This window comes from Bos javanicus, chromosome 6 (genome assembly GCF_032452875.1).
Source record: "Bos javanicus breed banteng chromosome 6, ARS-OSU_banteng_1.0, whole genome shotgun sequence".
NCBI lineage: Eukaryota > Metazoa > Chordata > Mammalia > Artiodactyla > Bovidae > Bos > Bos javanicus.
The window spans coordinates 72,704,340-72,730,902 of record NC_083873.1 but is presented as its reverse complement, the minus strand read 5'-3'; the positions used below and the strand labels follow the sequence as shown (position 1 = coordinate 72,730,902).

General features: G+C 44.5%; 1 protein-coding gene and 1 long non-coding RNA gene across 2 annotated transcripts in view; one reads left to right on the top strand and one right to left on the bottom strand.

Annotated features, from left to right (window-relative positions):
* The window catches only part of IGFBP7 (insulin like growth factor binding protein 7), a 76,643-nt gene that overhangs the window by 42,313 nt on the left and 7,767 nt on the right, over positions 1 to 26,563 (top strand). Inside the window, exon 2 of the mRNA XM_061420276.1 lies at positions 21,586 to 21,695. Coding sequence (XP_061276260.1) covers positions 21,586 to 21,695 — 110 coding nt within the window. The remainder of the gene's footprint in view (positions 1 to 21,585; positions 21,696 to 26,563) is intronic.
* LOC133249592 (uncharacterized) lies at positions 7,776 to 9,959 on the bottom strand. The gene is made up of 2 exons (XR_009737029.1): positions 8,593 to 9,959; positions 7,776 to 8,168 (listed from the first exon to the last, which is right to left on the bottom strand). It is a non-coding gene; the product is annotated as an uncharacterized LOC133249592 (long non-coding RNA).

Genomic DNA, 26,563 nt, shown 5'->3' with positions numbered 1-26,563 from the left:
GTTCCTCATCACATGGACATCTCTATTGCACTTCTTGAGCATCCTAACAACATGGAGGCTGACTTCCCCCAGAGCAAATGATCTAAAAAGAAGCAAGAAGGAAGCTGCAGTGCCCTTAATGACCTAGTCTCAGAATTCACACATTGTCTCTTCCATCACATTCTGTTTGTTAGAAGGGAGTCACTAAGTCTAGCTCACATTCAAGGGCAGCAGGATTTGGCTGCACCTAAAAAGGGAGTATTTGATAAGGAAATGGGAAAGTCATGTTGCAGAAGGGATGAACAGACCCAGACCAGATACTCTAGTGATGCCTGGGAGGCAAAGAGAAAGAGCATGTGGACATAACTCTCATCTGTGACTGGCATGGGGGCCAAGAGGGAGGGAGGGGAGACAGGGGAACAACTGGCCAGGCAACCAGAAAAGCGATAGAGGTAAAAGCACAAGGATGGATGCTCCAGGCTAGCCCAGGAGCCTGGCACTCCTGGAAGGGGAGCACTTTTCACCAATCTCACTTTGCTGTTGCTGAACTCGAGCAGTGCTATTAGGCCTTCTTCACTAGAGATGCTGCTTCTGCTCAGCAAGGCACTGGCTCAGAAACCAGACTCCATGTGGGAGGAGGGCTGACATCTTGATGCCATTTGCCTCTGGAGCTGCCCCTTTGAATGCGACCATCTGTTGGCATTTTCAGAATTCGCTGCCGTAGCAGCCCTCTTCTGTTTTCATTATGGAGTTGGATTCCAGGGATAGTCTTTGTTTTCTCCAAAGCTTCTTTCTGAAACCCAACTTTTGTTTACTTCCTAAATTGCCTTCCTAACCTCCTTAGACTGAGTTGATTTGTCTTGATGGATGAATCAGAGTCTTGAACTCCTCTCTTTGGCTCCAGCTCTCTTGGCAGAGAACATGGGAAGATAGTTTTTGCTTATGTGCATGTGTGGGGAAGACTTTTTTTCTTTGTTTTTCTGTCTCAACCACAAGCTGCGGGTGAGCCGGCACCTGGGACCTTGACCAGCCTCCATGCATGCGTGGGCTGAGGTCATCTGGGGAGGTCTACCCAGGACCATTTGCCACGTCCCAGAATCCCTGAGCAGACTGCACTTTGCCAAATCCAAGGCTCATGGGAATTGGGGGAATTACTTTTCTGGAGCCGGTTTTATCTTGTCCATGTTCCATTCATGCAAATTGGACATCCTCCCACAACTAAACTGTGTGCTGCCCTTCTGCTTGGGAAATGCAGCTGTTCATGCTTAATGCTTTTGCTCAGCACCTTTCTAATCACTCAGCTTCACACTGTTTAAACGGCGGCCAGCTGATTGAGAGCAGATAATGTTTTTTCTGATTATTAATAAAGTACAAGGAGATGAATTCAAACAGTTCTAGTTCCATTTCTGCCAGCATCCTGGCAATGATGAGTGAGTAGGCAAATGTTTAACCATCCCCTCCCCATCCCCAAGCCTCATCTATAAAGTGAGAATTTGTACAACATGGATCTTGGGGTCCTCCTACATCTAAGGTCACTGGCTATATGATAATTTAAGAATAAGGAAGTATTCATCAGGCAGGAGTTATTTATCACAAGAGAAGAATCTCAGTACTGTCTCCTGAGACTATTCTCCTGGAAGGGGCCTGTCTGTCAGCTGGAGCTTTTCCTCTACATGTGGAATCAACAATTCTTCTTTCACGTTTGGAAACAGACTATTAAGTTGACCTTTTGTACTTAAAACCTCATATAAATGTTTTTAACATCTTTAGGGGACTGGGGTTTATGCTTTGCTGGTTGTTTCTTTTAAATCCATCTTTTCCAATATAATATTATTGCTTGTCAACACAGACTTGCACTTTTGTAGTTTTAAATAGTTGCCCCCAACTTCACTCTGGTTTCTCCTACTAAAAGTCTGACCAATGACCCTCAATTTTAAAATCTTGTAAATTGACTAATAAGGCAGCATTTTCCTAGAGGGTCAGCCTTTATCTTTGGTCTCCTGGGTTTTATCTAAATTTTAAATGAGATTACTACTTTAGTAGATATTTTTAACATATGATCCATGTAATGTAAGTGTAAAAATACGGCATCAGCAAGTCTGGCCATCTTATTGCTCTAGTTGAGTAGCTGGGTCAGGAACATAATAAGCAGGGCTCCTAAACATTGGCCTGTTTGTTCCTTTGAACAGCTGAGGACCAATGTTTGAATAGCCATAGTAATCAAAATCGCTGCCCACTGACACGCCTTTGTACAAATTCTGTGATAAAAGTAGTTATAGCCTCACAAAATCCACAACAAAGGAAGCCAATCTCTTGGAGTGCTTCCTAAAATCTTCCTAAAACTTTGAATTGGAAGTACAAAATCTGGTGTATATTTAGGTATTGGCATCAGTTCATTCAGCTACTCAGGTTTGTTAATCTACTTAGCTCCAGGCACTGGGATACAAAAAAGAACTAGAGAGAAGTTGGCCTGTCCTTACCAGCATTGATCCTACAGTATAGTGGGGTTCACAAACACAGTTACAGCCCTGAGAAGATGCTGTGATGAAGGTAAATAGGAGAACCAGAAGATGCTGCATGACTGGCACATAATGCTCAGTCGCGTCTGACTCTGCAACCCCATGGACTGTAGCCCACCAGGCTTCTCTGTCCATGGAATTCTCCAGGCAAGAATACTGGAGTGGATTGCCATTCCCTTCTCCAGAGGGAATCTTCCTGACTCAGGGATTGAACCTGTGTCTCCTGCATTGCAGGCAGATTCTTTACCATTTGAGCTACAGGGAAGTCCTTTACAGAAGATGTTGGGATGATGGTAAATAGGAGAACCCAGAAGGAGGCCCGCATTCTAAGTGGGTCTGGGGAGGAGGATAGGAAAAGAAGGGTTAAGGGAGGTTTGTTATGCAAAAAGATAACTACACTGAGATCCAAAGGCAAAGATGGAGAAGAATGGGAAAGGGGGAGAATTTTCCAGGAAAAGGAATGAAATGCACAAAGGCTTGGGGCCAGGGAGAGCAGGACATATTTGAGGAAAACAGAAGTTCATTAGGGGTCGAGCTCAGAGTTCAGGAGGGATGAGGCAAGAAATTAGGCTGAGAATGTACTCAGGGCCAGATCTTATTTATTCTGGATTTTATACTTTAGATAAATGTATCCTCTTTCTGGCCGTTAAAGTTTTTCTCAAGATAAGGATGTAAATCTGAAACATATCCAATCCCAAAGAGGAAATATTTTCACTAATATGGGAATCGCTTGGTTCTGCCCAGGAATGTTTACTAACTGTTAACATTGACTTTTAAATTTTTCATAGGATTGCTGTCTATGTAAGGTGCTTTCTAAGAAGATGGCATCTTCTTAATGATTTGAGAAACAAAACATGAGGTGTATTTTCAAATACTGATGTTCATAATAAACATTCATTGAAACCATTCAAATCTAATGAAAAGTTCTGGAGTTCCCAGATTGCTTTGTTCTAATAAGACATGGGTGGGACTCTAAGCATGTGATCACAGTAGGGTTAACATCTACTCAGGATTCAGTATGTGTGGTGCTAAGTCGCTTCAGCCATGTCTGACTCTTGGAACTGTAGTCCACCAGGCTCCTCTGTCTGTGGGATTCTCCAGGCAAGAAGACTGGAGTGGGTTGCCATGCCCGGCTCCAGGGGGTCATCCCTGACCCAGGGAAGGAGCCCAAGTCTCCTGCATCTCTTGCGTTGACTGGCAGGTTCTTTACCACTAGTACCACCTAGGAAGCCCCAGCATTCAGTATAAGGAGGATAATTCTCACCTATCTGGGGTTGCCAGTCCAAACTGCTTACCCAGAACAACTCGGAAAATACCTGTGAAATAGTTTAGGCCAGAATGTGAATGGTGAGCCGTGACCTCTGTTTGTGACCCTCATAATTATGTAATCTTTTCTCCAAAATACATGAATGTTTTTATTCTCTTATTTTTCTTCATGATTTCCTTGGCTTGATACTAAAAACCTCTGCAATTATGTCTGGTCTCCAGTTCTCAAGATTTCTTTTCCTTCTCCCCAAACCCCTCATGTTGCACACTCAGTTGTGTCCAACTCTTTGTGACCCTGGACTACAGCCCACCAGGCTCCTCTGTCCATGAGATTTCCCAGGCAAGAAGACTGGAGTGGGTTGCCATTTCCTTCTCCAGGGTATCTTCCTATCCCAGGGATCAAACCTGTGACTCCTGAGTCTTCTGCATGGGCAGGTAGGTTCTTTACCACTGCACCACCTGGAAAGCCCCCATACCCCCATCTCTAACAGAACAAAGCAAGATAGAACATTTCACTCATCCTGGGTTATGTAGAGCAGCACCGCAGGAGCCGAGGAAAGCTCTGGGTTTGGACTTAGAAAACACAGATTCGTGTTCCAGGCATACCACTTCCAGGCTGTGGACTTAGCACAAAACAGTTAACCTTACTGAACCTTAGTGTCTTTATCTGTAAAGTGACTGGCTCAGCTCACAAGACTATGGGGAAAATCAAAATGAAGTAATGGATATAAAAACTCTGTGGGCTGAAAACCCTAATACCGATATAAAGCCACATTCCACCTCTTTGAGCAGGCTGATCCTTTCCTTGGAATTTCCTCACCAACTCCACCCACTAGCTTTAACTTTGAAAGCCCTTTTCCTCTTCCATGAATTCAGTTCTGACCTACTTGGTCAGAATGCTATGTATTTGGCTGTGTCAGGTCTTAGGTGCGTCATACGAGATCTTTCCTTGCAGCGCAAGGATTCTCTAGTTGTGGCACGCAGGCTCCTAGTTGCAGCAGGCGGGCTTAGTTGCTCCGAGGCACATGGGATCTTGGTTTGCCAACTAGGGATCGAACCTGCATCCCCTTCTTTGCAAGGTGGATTCTTAACCCCTGGACTACCAGGGAAGTCCCCAGATGCTTTTTATATTTATATCATAGGACTAGTCACACTCCTCCCATATTATAATTGCTTCTGTACTTGTATACTTGTCTATACTTCGTGTTTTGTACATCGGCATCAGGTAGGAGTCCAACCCCATCATCTTTTTTTTTTCTGACAACCCCATCATCTCTCCATCCCTCGTGTCACCCAGCACAGCACTTAGCTCATAGATCCACGCCATGCTTTTACCTGCTTAGTGCCATGCAATGCTGAAATTCGATTTAGTTTGTGTCATTGTGAATCTTTCTCAACTTTTATACCTTTTTCCACAGAGATTTTCCTTCAGTGAGTAAATTCTTCTAGGCAATAGTAGAAATAGTGTTCTCATTACAGAAAATGAATATTAATGATGAATAGATGACATTTGTCTTTCTTATTAGGGATTAAACCTCTGGGCAGTCCAGTTTTATAGCTGATGACTGATATGTTACAGAAAGATCCGTTCTTTAATCATCTGCGTATGTTATGACCTTGAGAAAGCTGTCCAGTGCTGACACTGTGGAGTATTTGTGGATTTGTTATTCCTCATTATTGTTGTATAGGTTAAAATGCTGCTTACTTATTTTTCAAAAAATTATTCAGAACTGTCTGTGAGTGGGATTAAGCTCTCTCAGCTCCAGAGATCATGCCCCTCAATTTCCACAGAGGCCAAGCTCCCATGGGTGTGTGAGTGGAGGCAGGTTACATGACATCATACTTGTCAACTTATCAAGCTGTCATACTTACAACATCATATTTGTCCCAGGGGTCTTGTCATGTTATCTATTTGAGTCTACTTTGACTTTTCTTCTCTTCAAGTGTCAGTTTAACTGATTTTCAAGCTCAGAGACCATCATCATTTCCCATGGACCAGACAAGTCTGGACTGATTCCCAGCTCTTCCCCTTGTTCACAAGCAAAGCAGGCTCCTTTACAAACCAGCTTCATCTTTGAAGCCCTCACCTTCCTAAAGGGGCCACACATTTGCTAAAGATTTCCTGAGAATATACCCAAAGGCAAGGACTGAGGAGGCAAAAAGCACAACTTCTACATCAGTTTCAGGAACCTCAAGAACATTTTCTCCCCCAAGTTTGTCAAGAATGAGTTTCCTACTTTTATGTATGGCTGCTCTGAAGAGGTGCCAAGTCTGAAATCCCAGCTGCTGCTCTGAGGAAATTATTTTTCTTCACTTAAACAAAAGAATAAAATTTCCAAGGCTGGAGCTGATGGCTGCTCTAGAAGGAACACCTGCAGAGGGAAAGGATGTTTCAACCACCGGCCCCATGGGTTTCCTTGCATGCAGTTGCTCCCAGTCCTCATAAAGATGCCATGTCTTCACCTTTAAAGCCCAGTTTACTACTGAATCCGTGAAAGCTTCTTCACCACCACCCCCCCTGCATTATAAAAGGAATTTATAACTCAAGGAAAACAAAACTCAAAAAAAGAGAAAATACCACTAATTATAGAAAAATAACCACTGTCTGAAAATAAATCAAAATGCCAAAGTAAAGCTGTCTGGTCCTATAAATACCAGTAAGAGGGCTTCCAGGTGGTGCTAGTGGTAAAGAACCCAACTGCCAATGCAGAAGACATAGAATCACAAGTTCAATCCTTGGGTCAGGAAGATCCCTTGAAGGAGGCATGGCAACCCACTCCAGTATTCCTGCCTGGAGAATCCCATGGACAGAGGAGCCTGGCGGGCTACAGTCCATGGAGTCACAAGGAGTCGGATACCACTGAAGTACAAGAGCAGCAAAGAGCCTTTTCATACCCCCAGGGACCCTCCTTCTAGGATAACTACTCACCCATGCGGTGACATAGCTTTCCTTTAACTGGTTTCCATTTTTCATAGCTCACACCCAGCAGGGTGGGCCCCAGGTCAGCCTCCACCAGATAAGAGCAAGCAAGACTTGCCTCACTAATGAAAATACAAAACCTTTATTCAAATCCCCCAGTTCCTATGGGAGAGGTTCTCATCCCCCGTGATCAGAGGGACATGCCCATTTCGCTGGTTTCCAGAGCTGTTTCCTGACACTCCTGAGGTTCCTTGAGCAATCCAGCCCTTCCCAGCTCAGGTAGTGTACGGCACCCACATGTAGCACCTTCTGTAACATGAATTTCCCCTCAGCACTCAGAAAGAAGGTCTTGCTATACTGGGAGCACACAGCATGTCCACAAAGCGAGTGCACAGTAGCAGATACCGTCCAAGTACTCGAGACACACCTGAGAAGAACTAGCCCACAGAGTGAGAGAAATGTTCTGCTCCAGTCTAAGCCTGCAGGGCAGTGCTAGAAAAATGCAGAACGTGGGAGGAGTAACGCTCAATCCTCCGAGAAAGCTGGGAGGAAATCTGAGAACACTCAGCAAAGCAGAGATAAACAAAGAGTGAGACTTGGGGTAAATAACTGCGAGCTTTCAAGTGTGTGGAGCTCACAGAGGAGTGCAGACAATAACCAGAGGGCACCGGAGAAAGAGAGAAAAAACCCTGAGAAAGAGAAGGGAGGAGCTGTTAGGCACGGCTGATGAGTGTCTGGGGTTGTCAGCCCAGGAGGCAACTGTAACCACGAGCGCTCTAGGGGCCAGGGCCTGATGGGCACAGACTTCACCAAGTCAAAACCTGCCAGGCTCGGCTGGCACTGCACACCCCACGCCGTGTTCTGTGGCTGGGGGTGGGTATGGGACGGGGGGGTCCCTCCCTTGTGTTTTTTCTCGCCCTGGGCCCTGGCAAAGCCAAGCTGAACGTGTCTTAGCAGAGAGGTGACCTGACTCTAAATGGCCAAAGAGTCCAGATTCAGTGAGCTCTTTAGTGAGAATCACAAACTCGCGCAGAGCCCCATCTCTGGTGTTGCCATTAAATGCAGGAGAGCGGCGGGGGCAGGGCTGGGGCTATGAGCCAAATGCTTTATTTTTAGGAAAATGGAAAACAGCACAGAAGGAGAACTGCTAAGATTCTGAGAGCAGGCAACTCCAAGCTCCTGACAAAGGAGGGGAAGTCAGACATGGCCCACCGTCCCCCCAGAGAACTAACGCAGGAATAGTAACACCAAGGAGCATGGTTATGGGATCTCTACATGATTCACCCCTCCCAGTTCCGGGGACTGTCCTCTCTTCTCCTTGAATCTTGGCATCTTCCACTGTCCTCGGCCTCTCCCTAAGGAGACTTGGGAGCGATGTTTCTCCAAATCTCTCCTCCTCTCCTCCTCTCTTATTCTCCACTTCTGTGTCTTCAGCATCTGAGCATCTCCTGCTCTGCAGCCATGTTTTAGTTGAGTGGTTTTACCTGGGGAGTGGAAAAAAAATAATTCCAGGGCCAGGCTCCACGCCCAGACTGAGAAACTCTGGGAGTGCAGCCCAGGCCTGGGCTTGTCCAGTTAAACATTCCCCGAGGAGCCCAGTGAGAGGCCAGGCTTGGCAGGCACGGCAGCATAGGATCCTTCTTATAGGCCAGTTCCCGGGTGGCGGGGGCTTGCCCCTTTGGCTGTGTCTGACACCTGTTATTCCTGCAGACGCCCCTCTGTGAGATCTCTTCCAGCCTGCAGGACCTCCAGCGGCTGAACACATCTCCTCTTTTTGATAACTCCTAATCTAAAGGGGGACCCTGCACTGTCAGTTCCCACAGGCTGCGTCCAGAGCCATCAGCCTGGACTGAGGGATTTCCTACCACATAAGTCTCCTCCTTAAACAAAGTGGAGTTGAGGGCTTACCTAGTTCTCCAGGAGCTAATGACTTTAGTCTTCTATGAAATACCCCAGCAGGAAACTCCCTGGAAGCCAGGCTATCCGGTGGACAAGAAACAGCAGGAGTGGCCCCATGGTGGTATCCTCCTAGGGCACCCTGGGAGCTCAGGTCTTAGCCTTCTTCAGCTTTCTAAAGTGTTCCAGGCAGTAGGCTTAGCCAGTCCAACACTCTTTGAAGTCGAAAGCCACCTGACAGTCCTTCATATCCTTCCCTCCAGGGGCAGAGGTTCAGGAACATCTCTTTTTTTGGATCTGCCCAGACTGCAGCGCTTGTCAGTCAGCTTAGGGCCTGTGGACAGAGACTCAGTTCTGGGGGGCAGGTAGCCTCCAGTTTCTGGAAGACTTCCTCTTGTAGCTCGCATCTCAGTTCAGGAAACACTTCTGATGCTTGACAATGCCAGGCACTGGGAGACAGGGAGGCAAAGATGAAGTATCCTGGGGGAACTCGCTCTCTGGGTTTCTAGAAAGCCCAGATTCAGGTGGCAATAAGTGCCCTCCTGTGGAAACTTCCCCACCCAGTTCTGTGCTGGTAGAATAGGAAAAACTGACCCAAAATTGTAATATGTTGGGTTGAAGGTGAGTCATAGTCCAAATAGGACAGGCCCATGAAATGCAGGGGAAAAATTTCCAAGGCTCCATTAGCATGAACAAGGTACACTTACATAACTTGAGAGTTTCCGTTCATAAAGGTACTCCGTATGAAGTCAGTTCTTCCTTGTGCTCAAACCAAATAAAAATTTAGCCTGCTCATTTAACTTGTGCAGACATCAGTCAGTCCATGGTCATACAGGCAGTCTAGCTATTTCAGCTTCTGTGGGAACTCTCCCGAGTACATGAGCTCACCCATGGGCAATGTTGCTGACACAGCCCCAGGTTAGCTCAGCCACCACATGGTTGCCTGAGCGATCTCTTCACCTTACATGTCTGAACTTGGCTTTGAATCTTTCATGGATTTATTTTACCTAATGCAGGACTCGTCCAAGGATAATCTCAGACTTCATGTGCCAGAATCACCCGTGCATGGGAATCTCAGCCTGGAGTCAGACCCTTAATCATTATTCTGTTCATTTTGTGTTGAGCTCTTCCGTGTTAGGGGAAAAGAATAAGAAGACATCATCAAATAAGAGACTGGTTTGCAAGCAACAGATTGTAAGAAGCAACTTTCTGTTTATGTTCCGTGGTCAGTTCAAACCTGTGATAATTTTGAGACCTTGCAAGATTCAGTCATAGAGAGGCATCTGATACTATGATGTCTACTACAGAAAACATAGACTAAGAAGATTTTCAGCATCAAAGATTGGAACCAAAATGGGGTGTCTCACTAACCCAGAGGTAACTAGTTGTCAGACAGGAAATGCAATTCTCAGGATCTGTGTTTGCCATCTCTAGGGTGGTATCATACCAGACAGTCTGCACTCAGATGAACTGCCCCTTCGGGTAAGTGGCAGGTTGCTAAGCAGTGTCTTAGCTGTCTGCTGCTGCTGCTGCTACTGCTAAGTCGCTTCAGTCATGTCCAACACAGGCTCCCCCATCCCTGGGATTCTCCAGGCAAGACCACTGGAGTGGGTTGCCATTTCCTTAGCTGTCCTGGGATGGTATGCAGTGAGAATGGGCCAGGTATCAGCAGTGAGCAGATGGAATGCCCTCCAGAGAAGCTGTCCAAGAAAGAGCCAGGAAAGCAGTTTTCCTTCTATACCAGGGAACCCACGGAGCCTTCCAGGGCTAAAGTGTAAAGTAGACCGTGTTTACCGTAGTACCACTGGTTCCCGTCTGTTTCCTTTCTCTCTGTGGCATTCATACCTCCTCATTGCCCAGGGTGATGCCTCAGATTCAGCTTCTCTTCATGGTGTCACAGCCCCCTCTTACAACTTTTAACTCATTCCCTCTTCCCGTATCCAGTCAGTTCCTGGCTAGTGTTGGTTCTTCCTGAATAATCTCTCAAGTCTGCCCCTTTCCTCTCTGTTCCCATTAGTTCAATTCAGTCGCTCAGACGTGTCCGACTTTTTGCGACCCTGTGGACTTCAGCATGCCAGGCCTCCCTATCCATCACCAACTCCCAGAGTCCACCCAAACCCATGTCCATTGAGTCAGTGATGCCATCCAACTATCTTATCCTCTGTCGACCACTTCTCCTCCTGCCCTCAATCTTTCCCAGTATCAGGGTCTTTTTAAATGAGTCAGCTCTTCGAATCAGGTGGCCAAAGTATTGGAGTTGCAGCTTCAACAGCAGTCCCTCCAATGACCATTCAGGACTGATTTCCTTTAGGATGGAGTGATTGGATCTCCTTGCAGTCCAAGGGACTCTCAAGAGTCTCCTCCAACACCACAATTCAAAAGCATCAATGCTTCTGTGCTCAGCTTTCTTTATAGTCCAACTCTCACATCCATACATGACCACTGGAAAAACCATAGCCTTGACTAGACAGACCTTTGTTGGCAAAGTAATGTCTCTACTTTTGAATATGCTGTCTAGTTTGGTCATAACTTTCCCTCCAAGGAGTAAACATCTTTTTATTTCATGGCTGCAGTCACCATCTGCAGTGATTTTGGAGCCCACAAAAATAAAGTCTGCCACTGTTTCCACTGTTTCTCCATCTATTTGCCATGAAATGATGGGTCCAGATGCCATGATCTTCATTTTCTCAATGTTGAGCTTTAAGCCAACTTTTTCACTCTCCTCTTTCACTTTCATCAAGAGGCTTTTTAGTTCCTCTTCACTTTCTGCCATAAGGGTGGTGTCATCTGCATATCTGAGGTTATTGATATTTCTCCTGGCAATCTTGATTCCAGCATGTGCTTCATCCAGCCCAGTGTTTCTCATAATGTGCTCTGCAAATAAGTTAAATAAGCAGGGTGACAATATTCAGCCTTGATGTACCCCTTTTCCTTTTTGGAACCAGTCTGTTGTTCCATGTCCAGTTCTAACATTGCTTCCTGACCTGCATACAGATTTCTCAAGAGGCAGGTCAGGTGGTCTGATATTCCCACCTCTTTCAGAATTTTCCACAGTTTATTGTGATCCACACAGTCAAAGGCTTTGGCTAGTCAATAAAGCAGAAATAGATGTTTTTCTGGAACTCTCTTGCTTTTCAATGATCCAGCAGATGTTGGCAATTTGATCTCTGGTTCCTCTGCCTTTTCTAAAACCAGCTTGAACATCTGAAAGTTCACAGTTCACATATTGTTGAAGCCTGGCTTGGAGAATTTTGAGCATTACTTTGCTAGCATGTGAGATGAGTACAATTGTGTGGTAGTTTGAGCATTCTTTGGCATTGCCTTTCTTTGGGATTGGAATGAAAACTGACCTTTTCCAGTCCTGTGGCCACTGCTGAGTTTTCCAAATTTGCTGGCATATTGAGTACAGCAGATTCACAGCATCATCTTTCAGGATTTGAAATAGCTCAACTGGAATTCCATCACCTCCACTAGCTTTGTTCGTAGTGATGCTTTCTAAGGTCCATTTGACTTCACATTCTAGGATGTCTGGCTCTAGGTGAATAATCACACCATCATGATTATCTGGGTCATGAAGATCTTTTTGTACAGTTCTTCTGTGTATTCTTGCCACCTTTTCTTAATATCTTCTGCTTCTGTTAGGTCCATACCATTTCTGTCCTTTATTGAGCCCATCTTTGTATGAAATGTTCCCTTGGTATCTCTAATTTTCTTGAAGACATCTCTAGTCTTTCCCATTCTATTATTTTCCTCTATTTCTTTGCACTGATCATTGAGGAAGGCTTTCTTATCTCCCCTTGCTATTCTTTGGAACTCTGCATTCAGATGTTTATATCTTTCCTTTCCTCCTTTGCTTTTGGCTTCTCTTCTTTTCACAGCTGTTTGTAAAGACTCCTCAGACAGTCGTTTTGCTTTTTCGCATTTCTTTTTCTTGGGGATGATCTTGCTCCCTGTCTGCTGTACAGTGTCACAAACTGTAGTTCATAGCTCATCAGGCACTCTGTCTATCAGATCTAATCCCTTAAATCTATTTCTCACTTCCACTGTATAATCATTAGGGATTTGCTTTAGGTCATGCCTGAGTGATCTAGTGGTTTTCCCTGCTTTGCTCAATTTAAGTCTGAATTTGGCAATGAGTTCATGATCTGAGCCACAGTCAGCTCCTGGTCTTGTTTTCGCTGACTATATAGAGCTTCTCCATCTTTGGCTGCAAAGAATATAATCAATCTGATTTTGGTGTTGACCATCTGGTGGTGTCCATGTGTAGAGTCTTCTCTTGTGTTGTTGGAAGAGGCTGTCTGCTATGACCAGGGCATTCTCTTGGCAGAGCTCTATTAGCCTGTTCCCATTACTTCCACCTTGATTTACGCTCCTAATCCCTAACCCGTCCCAGTCCTGCTGTCAAGGCCTCTAAAGTCAACTCCCAAAACGCCACTTGAATCTCATCTCTCTGACATTCAAAGACACACTGGACCCCAAACCCCGCCCCCTCTGCCTCCACTGTGCCCAGCACCCGATGCTCAGCTCTTCTACCTCACTCTTCCCCAGCCGGACTGGGCTGCTCACTATTCCATCAGCCAGTTTGTGTTTTCCTGCCTGCACACCTCTGCTCAGGCAGGTCTCTGAAAGTGAAAACCTTTCCTTGAGAGGAGGCTGACTCCTGAACTTTAGGGCCTGCTCAAATGCCAGCTCCTTTCCCAGCCACCCCCTGCCCCAGTCATGTGTCCTTTCGATTCTTTGAAGAAGCAATTTATATCAGCCTCAGTCATAAGAATTTGCTTTGAAATTAAAGCAGTAACTAATACTGGGGCTTCCCTGGTGGCTCAGCTGGTAAAGAATCTGCCTGCAATGCGGGAGACCTGGGTTCAGTCCGTGGGTTGGGAAGATCACCTAAAGGAGGGCATGGTGACCCACTCTAGTATTCTTGCCTGGAGAACCCCCAGGGACAGAGGAGGCTGACAGGCTACCATCCGTGAGGTCACAAAGAATCTGATGCTACTGAGCGACCAAACACAGCACAGCAATGCTTACTGACCTAGCACATGCCAGGTCCTATGCTAATTGCTGTATCTTGTTTGATCTTTCTGATAATCTAATGACTTGGGTATTATCCCATTTCACAGATGAATAAACTGAGAAATGTCGAATAACTTCTTCAGTGTCATGTAACTCAGAAGTGGTAGAGCAGAATTCCTGATTCCAAAGTCCATGCTGCAAGCTCATCACAGTCTATTGCCTCCCTAGCATTTTGATCTGTCTGTATGTGTTAAACATCTCCCATCTCATCTCAATACATTGTTATCTGAGGAAGAGGAATCATTTCTTATATACTCTTTCCCCAGCAGTGTTTGAGAGAGCCCCATCATGATAAGGGCTTCCCCAGTGGCTCAGCAGTAAAGAATCCACCTGCAGTGCAAGAGACACAGGAGACATGAGTTCCATCCCTGGGTCGGGTAGACCCCTGGAGAAGGAAATGGCTACTTACTCCAGTATTCTTGCTGGGAAATCCCATGGACAGAGGAGCCTGGCAGGCTGCAGTCCATGGGGTTGCAAAGAGTTGGACACGACTGAGCAACTGAACACAAGCATGAGCATCTTCACTCACACTAAAATGTAAACGACCAACTGGAGCATCCATAACCAGATGATTTTGCCTTAAACCGAAACCCTGAAATTACATCTGGGCTGTGCTGCTTGCAATATAGTACTTTGTTCCCCTGCTCTTGCACCCGTGAGACTGTGTGCCTGATTCCCCTACCTAGGGTCAGCTGCTGCATCACCCCACCTCCGAAAGTTCCCGAAATGACTTGCCTTGGCAGATGGCTCTGCCCTTTAATTAGCCATTCAGTTCCTGCTTCCCCTTATTTAATATCAGGAAGTGTCCATGTGTTTCATCCCCTTCCCCCTCTTGGACATAGTGCCTTCCTACTATTCTTTTCCCATTTTGTACTTTTGTTTGGTGCTTTTCCCTTCAGTGTGTTATCGGAATCCAATCTGGGGATTTTGCCAAGTTGTCTGAATATTTTATCTCCATATGTGGTATCTCACTTCGTTTTTAAACCCTCCTTTTTTGGTATGAATGCACATACTCTCTATGAGCTATTTTAGGACCCAGCATCATTAAGAGACAAGATTAGTGTGGTCTGCAAATCTACCATAACTTGGAGAAGTCTTCATACTTCACTCTCTTAGCCACATTAATCAATACTCAGTGAGAGTTATAATGTCAATGATATAACCCTGCATATTGTAGAAGTCCTGTTTTTGATGTGAGGATGACTGATGATCTTTCCCCACAGTAGATCTACCCTTCTCATTGGGACTTGCTTGACTAACATAGATTTAAATTATTTTGCATCCCTCATCATAGGCAAATTCATTGGTGAATGGACAATAGCCAGGAAGGAAGAGGAAGTCAAGTGGAAGATTAAAGAAAATCACAATGAATAATCTTCAAGCTGATAAATAAGAAGTGACTATAGCACCACTTTGGTTAGGTACTTTGGCAATGTGTACACTGGTGTATTTTCAAGATAATGGCTATCTTCTTAGTTCCATGTAACTAGTCATGTTATGTTCTGAGTTTTCTGCTGCCCTTTTCCCACTATATACAATCTTATCTGTCCCTCCTACCAATGAACAGGAAGTATATCTGATTCCAGAGTTTCTGGCTCAGTTATGATTCTATAAGGAGATTGGCATCTCTCAATTAGCCCTGCAGGGGAAAGCATTAGAGAACAACGATGCACTAAGCTGCATGGCACTAATTCTGAGTCCAGCAAGATTTCAGAGAATTAAGAGGGAACTGGAGCTGTAAAAAAAATTTCAATAGGGAGATGAACTTTCAGCCTTAGAGCTCCAAATAAAGAATAAGATATAGATAATAGATGAGAGGAAGGAGGACATTCCAAGTAAGCAAGTGCATCAGTATAAGCAAAGGTTCTAGAAGTAGCAATAAGCATGTAATGAGACAGTGGGCATGAATGCTAGGAGCAGAGAATGAGTTTTGGTGAGAATAAGAAAGAAGGGTGAATTCGTAGGATAAACATCGGAGAGGTAATGGAAGAAATGAAGAAGGTAGTGAAGAGGAAAATGTGGTTGAATAGTATATCAACAAAATCGGACAAAAATTGACTATTAGGAAGAATTTGACTTTTGGCCATTTCCCAGGTTCAATGGAGTACATATATTTCGCTCCAAAACATGACCTTTCCTAACATCTTCTGTGCAGCTTTTTCAGATTAATAAATTAGTTATCTTGGTAACCATGGATACCTTTATAATTAAAGCTCTCTTTTTCTTGATCACTGGGAGAATGAACTTTGTTATGAATCATGTACATTGCATTTAGGTAGATGAGGTGGTGCACTAGACTGGTTTGTGAGATACGAGAGCTCCCAGAACCAGGCAGTGGAACCTCAAAACTTCATGTATGTTAAAGATGCCATATGAATGTACTGTAGGGCACATTCATGATGGGTACATTCACTTCCAACCCAAAAGAAAATTCTCAGACCTGCCCCAGTTTCTTCTCTACAAATGGGTTAAGTGGCTTGTCTAAGGTCTCCTAGCTATAAGCGGTAGACGAGCATCCAGGGCCAAGCATTCTCTCCCCAAAAGAGTGCTGGGGGTTTTGTTTGTTATTTTAATGATAACATGGTGAGGGCATCTCAGGTCATGTCTAGGGAGTGTTTTGTGTTCTGTAAGAGACTAGGAAATTGTTCACATATTTCTCTTATACTATTCCCATGCTTTTTATAGGACAACAAATTTTAACTCTCTCCTCTCTACTACAGCTTTGTATAAGATTGGCTTAAATGAATTGCTTGTCAAGTTAAAAGTTAATCCTATTTCAGGATCTTTTCCTCATGACATTTGTGTGTTTTGTGGGAACTGCCCTTCTTTAACTCTTCAGAATCAAACTGAAATATTCCAAATTTAAATCTGTCAACATTTCTTCCTTTTCTGTATCTTTAGTGATTTCTCAGAACATTGCTATTTATAGCAGCAAGTAAACTGTAGTCTGTCGCTCATTTGTCTAGAACTTAATTAAAAGTGGATATTTCCCTGGCAGTCCAGTGGTTAAGACTCCAAGCTTCCAGTGTACAGGCTGTGGGTTCAATCCCTAGCCGGGGAACGAAGATCACACATGTCACGTGGCACAGCCAGAAAAAAAAGTGTCTGAGGGAGAGAACACAGACTTAGGTGGACATTCCCTAGGAGGATCTGACTCTTTCCAGGTACTTTTAAGGTGACACTGACTCATTAAATTGAATTTTACTTTTCTTCCAAACTTAGAAATTTCTTCTTCCTTACAGCTTTAAGATCTGGGTCTTTCTGTATTTCATTTTCTCTTTCTTCTCCTTCTCCTCTGCCTCCTCCCTTCCTTCCTCCCTTCATTTTCTTCCTCTTTCCCTTCAAGGAATGATTAAAAGGAAGAGACCACCTAAGCTTACCAGGCAAGAATTATAAAAAATAAGGGAGCAATATAATAAATTTAGAGAGTTGAGAAAGATCAAATGAAATGGAAAAAGAACTAATTGAGTTGAGAAAGGTAAGAAAGAAACATGGTGTACCCTGGCTGGAGGCACTCATCTGGAACAGAAAAGTAGGGAGCGTTGGAAGTTAGGAAAGTCTTGGGATGGCTTTTTCCCTACTCCAGCCACCAGGCATCACTGCTACAGCTTGGTTGCTGCCTGGAGTTGTCCACAGTGGGGAAGGGGAGGAGAGACGCAGTGGGCAGTTATTCTGTACAGGATGTCTGCTAGACGTATGTTTGAGTGGCTTGAAGTCTTTACTGGAACAAAGACAAAGATAAATAAATAACTGAACCTGAACCTATCTGGGTGTTTGTCCCTATATGTTTAAATAGTCTGTGACTCGTTTTAAATGGAATCCAAACACAGAGCAAGATTTAGATGGCAATTTTATTGCCCTTGGCTTGGGCTTGAGGACTGATTTTGAGCTTTCTGCCCGAAAATAAGCTCAGAATGAACTAGAAGTTCCTTTATCCTTAAAAACAGAAATAATTGTGGATCTGCTTTGGCCTTCCTGGGGAAAAAAGGCAACATGGAAAGAGTTAGAAGTTGTTTGGTAAAGAGTCATTGTGTCAGCTGCTCTGATGAGGTAGGACAGAACCTTCAGGAAATGAATTGCATGGTACACATGCAATTCGAGGTAATTCTGGCAGTGAAACTGCTTGTCAATGGAGTATGTGGGATGGTGGTTCTTTAGAGTGGGGGAGGGGTGCAGTGTTAGATCTGCCACCACATCAGCCCCAAATGTCTTCACCATCCTACACTTCCATACAAGTCACATCCACCTGGTATCTCTGTGGGTCAACATTTGTTCAAGGATGTTTGAAATAGCAAGGGTTTTCATAAATGTTGTGCAGGGAACTGTTCCTAATGGTTCCTCCTTTGCCTCTCCACCCCATCAACTCAACAGGAGTCAGTGAGTAATACAGATTTTCATGGTATAGAATTCTTGTAGAATTCTAGGCATGGCCTGGTAGCAGAATTGACAAATTCTGGTCTGAATATTCACTCAGCCCATTCACCTGAGGTTGGATATATATTCAGAGTTGGGAGAGAGAGGGGGTGGGAACTCACAGCATGATTTGTCTTCATCTGAATGCGCTGGGGATGGCTCTTATTCAAAGTATTTCTGCGTAGGGCTTCCCTTGTGGCTCAACTGGTAAAGAATCTGCCAGCAATGTGGGAGACCTGGGTTCGATCCCTGGATTGGGAAGATATGCTGGAGAAGGAAAAGCTACCCTCTCCAGTATTCTGGCCTAGAGAATTCCATGGACTATATAGTCCATGGGGTCACAAAGAGTTGAACATAACTGAGCAACTTTCACTTTAAGATGTTTTTAAAGAATTTTTGCTCCTCCTGAAATGTTCTACCTCTTGGAATAAGGACAGAATTGAAGGGAGATGGATATAATGGATCTAGCCTCCATTCAGTGCTTTATTTTAATACAGTTATTTCTAAATCATACCATGGTTGTTGGTACAAGGATAAATGCAATGGAACTGAGTAGAGAGTCCAGAAATAGACTCATATATATATGAGCAATGATTTACTTCAAAGGCACCATTTACCGTAGGAAAAATGGCAGTCTTTTCAACAAATGATGCCAAAGCAATTGGTTGTCTTTTGGGGAGGGGTGATGAACTTTTACCTCTACTTCCTACCATTAGTTCAGTTCAGTTCAGTCGCTCAGTCGTGTCCGACTCTTTGCGACCCCATGAACCGCAGCACGCCAGGCCTCCCTGTCCATCACCAACTCCTGGAGTCCACTGAAACCCATGTCCATTGAGTCGGTGATGCCATCCAACCATCTCGTCCTCTGTTGTCCCCTTCTCCTCTTGCCCTCAATCTTTCCCAGCATCAGGGTCTTTTCAAATGAGTCAGCTCTTCACATCAGGTGGCCAAAGTATTGGAGTTTCAGCTTCAACATCAGTCCTAGCAGTGAACACCCAGGACTGATCTCCTTTAGAATGGACTGGTTGGATCTCCTTGCAGTCCAAGGGATTCTCAAGAGTCTTCTCCAACACCACAGTTCAAAAGCATTAACTCTTTGGCACTCAGCTTTCTTTATAGTCCAACTCTCACATCCTGACCACTGGAAAAACCATAGCCTTGACTAGACGAACCTTTGTTGGCAAAGTAATGTCTCTGCTTTTTAATATGCTGTCTAGGTTGGTCATAACTTTCCTTCCAAGGAGTAAGCATCTTTTAATTTCATGGCCGCAATCATCATCTGCAGTGATTTTGGAGCCCCCAAAATAAAGTCTGACACTGTTTCCATTGTTTCCCCATCTATTTGCCAGGAAGTGATGTGACTGGATGCTATGATCTTAGTTTTCTGAAAGTTTTCTTAAAGTTGAGCTTTAAGCCAACTTTTTCACTTTCCTCTTTCACTTTCATCAAGAGGCTCTTTAGTTCTTCTTCACTTTCTGCCATAAGGGTGGTGTCATCTGCATATCTGAGGTTATTGCTATTTCTCCCAGCAATCTTGACCAGCTTGTGCTTCCTCCAGCCCAGCATTTCTCATGATGTACTCTGCATACAAGTTAAATAAGCAGGGTGACAATATACAGCCTTGACCAGTCTGTTGTTCCATGTCCAGTTCTAACTGTTGCTCCCTGACCTGCATACAGGTTTCTCAAGAGGCAGGTCAGGTGGTCTGGTACACAACAATTAATTCAAGATGGACCAAAACCTAAATATGAAAGGTAAACCTATGGAGCTTGTAGAAGAAAACAGGAGATCTTCATGGGCTTGGTCTGGGCCAAAAACAAAAAATCTAACAGAACACAAAAAGCATCAATCATAAAAGAAATATTTGATACACTGGACTATATTAAAACTAAGGACATCTTAGTTTTAAAATTAGGCTGTTAGAGAATCCATAGCATGTCTTCAAGACATGTGACAGAAAATCAGGCTAGAGTTCTTCCATGTGGGCTCCAGAAACTGCCTTGGCTAAGACCAATGACCCTGCTCCTTGCTCCATCTATAGAGAAGTGGCTGCAAGTTGAAATAAGTGGCTTGTTGCAAGGCTGAGGCACTCGAATCTCACAGGAATCTTGCATTCCTCATGTGGTTTTGCTACGTGAGAGGCAGCTTTGTTCCAGGTCCCCTCCAATCTCTGAACACTGGAGCATTCTTCTCAGAACACTCCCTTGAGATCCCCTGAGCTTTGAGGTTGTCCCGCCAAGTCTGTGTGGGAAGGACAGAGCCTCACGGGGCCCTCAGGCTTGAGCCAGATCCACTGTATGGTGTCCAAGTTCTTTGGGTCCCAGGGCCCTAGAGGGAGCCCAAGATGCGGTGAGGGGCCTTGTGTTGGTGAGGACAGACAAGGAAGCATCGGAAACAGAGCCAGCAGTACACACAAACACAGCCCCACTGTACTCACCGTGTCCACATTAGCCACAGAAGAGACTAAGACCCCTGGCCAAGAGACATGCTTCCTTTCAGACCTAGGCTTTAGAGGGAAGGAAGCAAGAAATATATTTAGAGCTTTCAAAACTATGTTTTGCCTATTCTTACAAAGGGAAAAAATAAAACTACCCTGAGGGATTTTTTAAAAATCAGCTTTCAGTACTTGAGATGAGTGGGAAAACTCTTACATGCTGTTGTCATTTCCTTTCTGTTTCAAGAAATTAATTGTGGGCTGGAAATAGCCTGTTGCAAGAGGGGAGACTTCGTGCCCTTTGAATGCGGATTATGCCAGAAAACTTTCCAGGCCCCAAGGGAAGGTTGTCCCTTTCCCAGGACTCTGATGCAAGATGTCCCTGCAGTTAGATTCTTTATTCAGCTCCAAGACCCAAAGCAGTGGACAGCTGAAATTCAGAGGGAATAATTAACTCATTCTTTGAAGAAATGGCCTCGAGCTTTGACTTTGGGCCAGGTTTGGTTCTGGAAGTACTGTACTATCACCCCGGGATTCCAGGCTCCTTCCCTCTAACGTGGACTCTCTCAGGCGCCTGGGGCTGTGCCCTGTGAATTAACAGTGGAGCGCATTTGCAAAAATCTTCTGAGACTTTTTTTTTCTTCCATTATCCAAAGAGTAAAGATTGGCTGTTGTCCCCGCCTCTCCAAACAGAAATACTAGTATATAAAAAGGAAAAACATTAAATATTTTGGGAGTTCACTATATTAATTGGAAAGTTGCAGATAAGCAAAACAGCTGGTAAGTTAAAACTCATTTAAGCATGAATCACAGGAGAAAATTTTGTAAGCAATAAATTTTTCTTCCTAATTGTTTTCTGACTGTCCAGATGTATGCATCACCGAAGTATAGCTTAAAATCCTGCTGGTGGCTGGAGGAAGCTAGTCTGGTCTTTGAAAGTAACTTCAGATAACCAACGGAGGGGACAGTCTCCCAAACAGAATCAAGTATTTACTTCTAGTAATGCTTGCAGATTTCTAGCGTGCTGATGGATGTTAAAGACTGTTTAAAAACGTGGTTTGGCTTTGTGCCCCCTCCCATAGGTCCTTCCATCGTGACGCCCCCCAAGGACATCTGGAATGTCACTGGTGCCCAGGTGTATTTGAGCTGCGAGGTCATCGGAATCCCCACCCCTGTCCTCATCTGGAACAAGGTCAGTGGCAGAGACTTCAGGAAGACACCCTAGACTGACCAGTGAGTAGTTACACTGCATAGGAGAGTAATGGCCTGAAACCCTCAGCCTGTGAAGGCTTTCCCACAGTCTTCCAGACACCAGTCCTGTGTCTTATCAAATGACTTCTCTGACATCTGGAATAGTCCCTGTTGTGCTCTTGTTAGCAGTCCCCAAGCACCAAGCCTCAGGGGCTGGAGGAACTGTGATGCTGGGCACACACCCCACCCTCTGAGTGCGTGTGTGTGTGGCCCAGTATAACATAGTGGTTAAGGTTGTGAGTTCCTTAGGCGGGCTGGCTGAGTTCTAAGTCAGGGTTTCTCGGCATCAGCACTACTGGCATTTTAAGCCAGATGGTTCTTTGTTGCCAGGGCTGCCCTGTGCACTGTAAGTAGTTTTGCAGCGTCCCTGGCTTCTACCCGCTAGATGCCAGGAGCATGTGTGCATTCTCGCCTGTGTGCACACACACGCACACACACACACACACACTCCACTGTGACAGTTAAAAATGCCTCCAGACATTATCAAATGTTCCCTGGGGAGGAGGTCACCCTAGACCTCAATTTTTCCACTGTGTGATGAACATAGCTTGGAATTCTTGTAAAGATTACATAGGAAGTCACCCAGCTAAATCACTGGTGCTCAGGAGCGATGTTAGCTACTCTTCCTGAAAATGTTTCCCTTTGAAGAGCGTTATCTTGTATATGAGTGTTACCTTCGCATATGAAAGACAACAAATTTCTTGCCCACCTGTAGAAGGGAAGAGAAAAGATTGGCCAAATCAGTTGATACTTTAACACTTCACAGTCATAACGTACATTACTTTACATTAGTGCTCTTATACTTTTGACTTGTTTAAACCTCACAGCAGTCTGTGGAGTATATATCATCAAGCTCATGCTAACAAAAGGGAAATATTGTTTCAGGTGAGAGGCGTAGCCAGAAGCCCCTTTGCAGCTGGTTTGCTTCTCCAGCAAGCTTTGAAATGGATGACGTCTGCCCTGATTATTTGATTTGCTTGGTGTCTGAACAGAGGAGCAACTTCTGGAACTCCAGGAGTGATTGTGGCTCCCATAGTCAGAACTCTTTCTGTTGCAAGTTGTAGAAACTCGCTTCACACTAGTTTAAGGAACAACAACAACAAAAACTGGGGTGGGGGAGAGGGCATCTGAGTCCAGGTGCCCAGTGGGGTCAGAACTCCAACTCTTGGCTCTTTGTTCTCAGTGTAGGGCATCTCATTTTCTCCTTGTGCTTCAGAAAGATTCCTCCTTGCTGTAGGCGACAATTGTCGCCAGCAACTCCAAAGACCTCAGAGGAAAGAGGGTATCCCCGTGCTACTTTGTAAAATTCCCACTGAAGGACTCTGACCCAGGTTGGGTCACCTGCTAACCGCTGGCTCCCCCGTGTGGCCAGATGGGTGTGGCGCCCTCATGGAGCCTTGTTGGAGCAGAACAAGGGTGACCCCAGAACCTGCCTGGGGTAGGGGTAGGCAGAGGTGTCAGAAGCTGTGCTACAAGCTGCCCTTTACAGCTGAAATTTCTCTAAACGGAGGGATGAAATTTTACCTCAGCAAACTACTTTTTTAAAGGGAAGGCAGGAGCAGTGAAGAGCATAAACTCAGCTGATGGATGTATTCCTCTTGGCCTTCAGTGAAAGCTGCTGGTGCTCCTTCATTGCTTATTTGGAGGTTTCTGGTTTGTTCCAGGGGGTGAAGAGGTAAAGAACAACTTTTTAAAAGAATTCCCGTAAAAAGCTCTGTGCAGCTCTCTAAGGATCACACATTGAGAAGCCAGGGTGACCCAGGTGTCATGAAAGATCTTGACAAGACCCAACATCATGACAGATCTTGGCGGAGAGGAGTTCAGTCCTTTGTCTACCCGTCCTTGCAGCTAACATACCCACACACAGGGAGCAAATTAGCCTCAGGAATCTTTTCCTTTAAACTTTGAGATCCTCTGGGATTGATCCCTTGGATCCCTTGAGGGCTTGTCAACTGGAGGAGTTCTGGGGGAGGGTGGGAATGGATGGAGTGGGAGCAAGGAGAAAGAAACAGAAAAAAATTTTTTTTCTATAGACCTTCCAAAACAAACAAAAACCCTACTTCTAGGTTCTGCTGATTTTTTTCTATCTTCATAATGTAATTTGCACATGCATGACCTAAAGCAGTGTTGTTCAAACTATAGACCATGACCCATCAGTGAGTCTTGAATTTAATGTAGAGATCACAACCAGTCTTTTCTTAAAGACTAAAAAGTAGAACAGAAAATACCTTAGGTAAAGGCACATTTAGTAAAGGTATTTCTTATTTATTTATGTGTGGTTACAGTCTTTGTTGCTGCACACAGGCTTTCTCTAGTTGCAGTGAGTCAGGGGTTACTCTTCGTTGAGATGCACAGGCTTCTTGGGGTAGCTTCTCTTGTTGGGGAGCACAGGTTCTAGGCGCACAGGCTCCAGTAGTTGCAGCACGCAGGCTCAGCACTTGTGGCACATGGATTGTAGTTGCTCTGAGGCATATGGGATCTTCCTGGATCACGGATCCAACCCATGTCCCCTGCATCGGCAGGTGGATTCTTATCCACTGTACCACCAGGGAAGTAAAGGTATTTCATAAAACTTTTCTTCTGTATATTCCAGATAGCAATGCAAAACATGTTCCTTACTATGGGCCATGTCAGAGCACTTTGAGAGTCACTGGCCTAAAGAATTAAACAGGCCATTTGTTTTCTCCTCCACTCCCCTTGTAACCAGCCTGTTATAGATTTATATTTAAGCCTATACAGATTTATATTTAAGATCACCTGTCAAATCCAATTTAAGCATGGAACTGCTTTTTGGACATAAATGAATCTTAGAATCCTCTCTTGTTAAACTGAGGTTCCAAGAAGGTAGTGTGTCTTTCTTGCTCAAAGATTCTTAGCAGCAGCAGAACTGACAGGATGACTGTTCTCTCTGAGACCCTCTGGCTACAGTGACAGTTCTGTGGCAGGCCCAGCCTGGTGAGTGGCCTGTGCTATTCTGACCAGTACCTATCGTGTGACCTTAACAAGTCCCATACATATATATTAAAAAAAAAAAAAAAAAACTCCTGGGATTGGCATATATACTACTATGTATAAAATGGGCTTCCCTGGTGGTTCAGACTGTGAAGAATCCACCTGCAGCGCAGGAGACCTGGATTCAATCCCTAGGTTGGGAAGATCCCCTGGAGGAGGGCATGGCAACCCACTCCAGTATTCTTTCCTGGAGAATCCCCATGGACAGAGGAGCCTGGCAGGCTACAGTCCATGGGGTCGCAAAGAGTTGGACACGGCTGACGGACTAAGCACAGAACAGTATGTGTGAAATAGATAACTAACAAGACCCCACTGTATAGCACAGGGAATTCTACTCAGTGCTCAGTGGTGACCTAAATGGGAAGGCGATATTAAAAAGAGGGAATATATGTATACATATAGCTAATTCACTTTGCTGTACAGTGAAAAATAACAACATTGTAAAGCAAATGTTGTCATTGTGTTCGGCTCTGTGACCCCATGGACTACCGCCCACCAGGCTTCCCTGTCCTCCACTGTCTCCTGGAGTTTGCTCTATAATGAGCAGCTATACTCCAATAAAAACTTTTTTATTAAAAAAAAAACAAAAGCCCCAGCCTACAAAGATTACAAGAGCCATATTTTGAAATGGGGACATGAACTGAAAAAGCTGTATTTACCTTAACTCTGGTAAGTCAGAGGGATGCTTACAGGGAAGGTGAGAGACCAGAATTCTTTCCAAACATTTAGATGTTTCCAAGATTAAGAGGCTTTCTATTCCATTCTTTTCCTGCCCGAACATTTTTTCAGATTAGGGCTCATGACCTCTAAGAATATTCTTTTTTCAGTTAAAAAAAAAAAAGTGATTGTTAAAGGAGAAACGATCCAAAGATGTTCATAATGTCCTCCACCTCCATCCACTCCTTGAAATAACCAATATGAACTTTTTATCTTAAAGTGAAGAGGAACTAAAAAGCCTCTTGATGAAAGTGAAAGTGGAGAGTGAAAAAGTTGGCTTAAAGCTCAACATTCAGAAAACAAAGATCATGGCATCCGGTCCCACCACTTCATGGGAAATAGATGGGGAAACAGTGGAAACAGTGTCAGACTTTATTTTTCTGGGCTCCAAAATCACTACAGATGGTGACTGCAGCCATGAAATTAAAATACGCTTACTCCTTGGAAGGAAAGTTATGAGCAACCTAGATAGCATATTCAAAAGCAGAGACATCACTTTGCCAACAAAGGTTCATCTAGTCAAGGCTATGGTTTTTCCTGTGGTCATGTATGGATGTGAGAGTTGGACTGTGAAGAAGGCTGAGCGCCGAAGAATTGATGCTTTTGAACTGTGGTGTTGGAGAAGACTCTTGAGAGTCCCTTGGACTGCAAGGAGATCCAACCAGTCCATTCTGAAGGAGATCAGCCCTGGGATTTCTTTGGAAGGAATGATGATAAAGCTGAAACTCCAGTACTTTGGCCACCTCATGCGAAGAGCTGACTCATTGGAAAAGACTCTGATGCTGGGAGGGATTGGGGGCAGGAGGAGAAGGGGACAACAGAGGATGAGATGGCTGGATGGCATCACTGACTCGATGGACGTGAGTCTGAGTGAACTCCGGGAGTTGGTGATGGACAGGGAGGCCTGGCGTGCTGCAATTCATGGGGTTGCAAAGAGTCGGACACAACTGAGTGACTGATCTGATCTGATATTCCTATTCATGTCCATATGTATACAAACATATATTCCTAGGGTATGGGTTGAAATGAGAATAAAGTTTGCAATTACTCTGAAATTGTTTTTTTCAAAAAATATTTCAT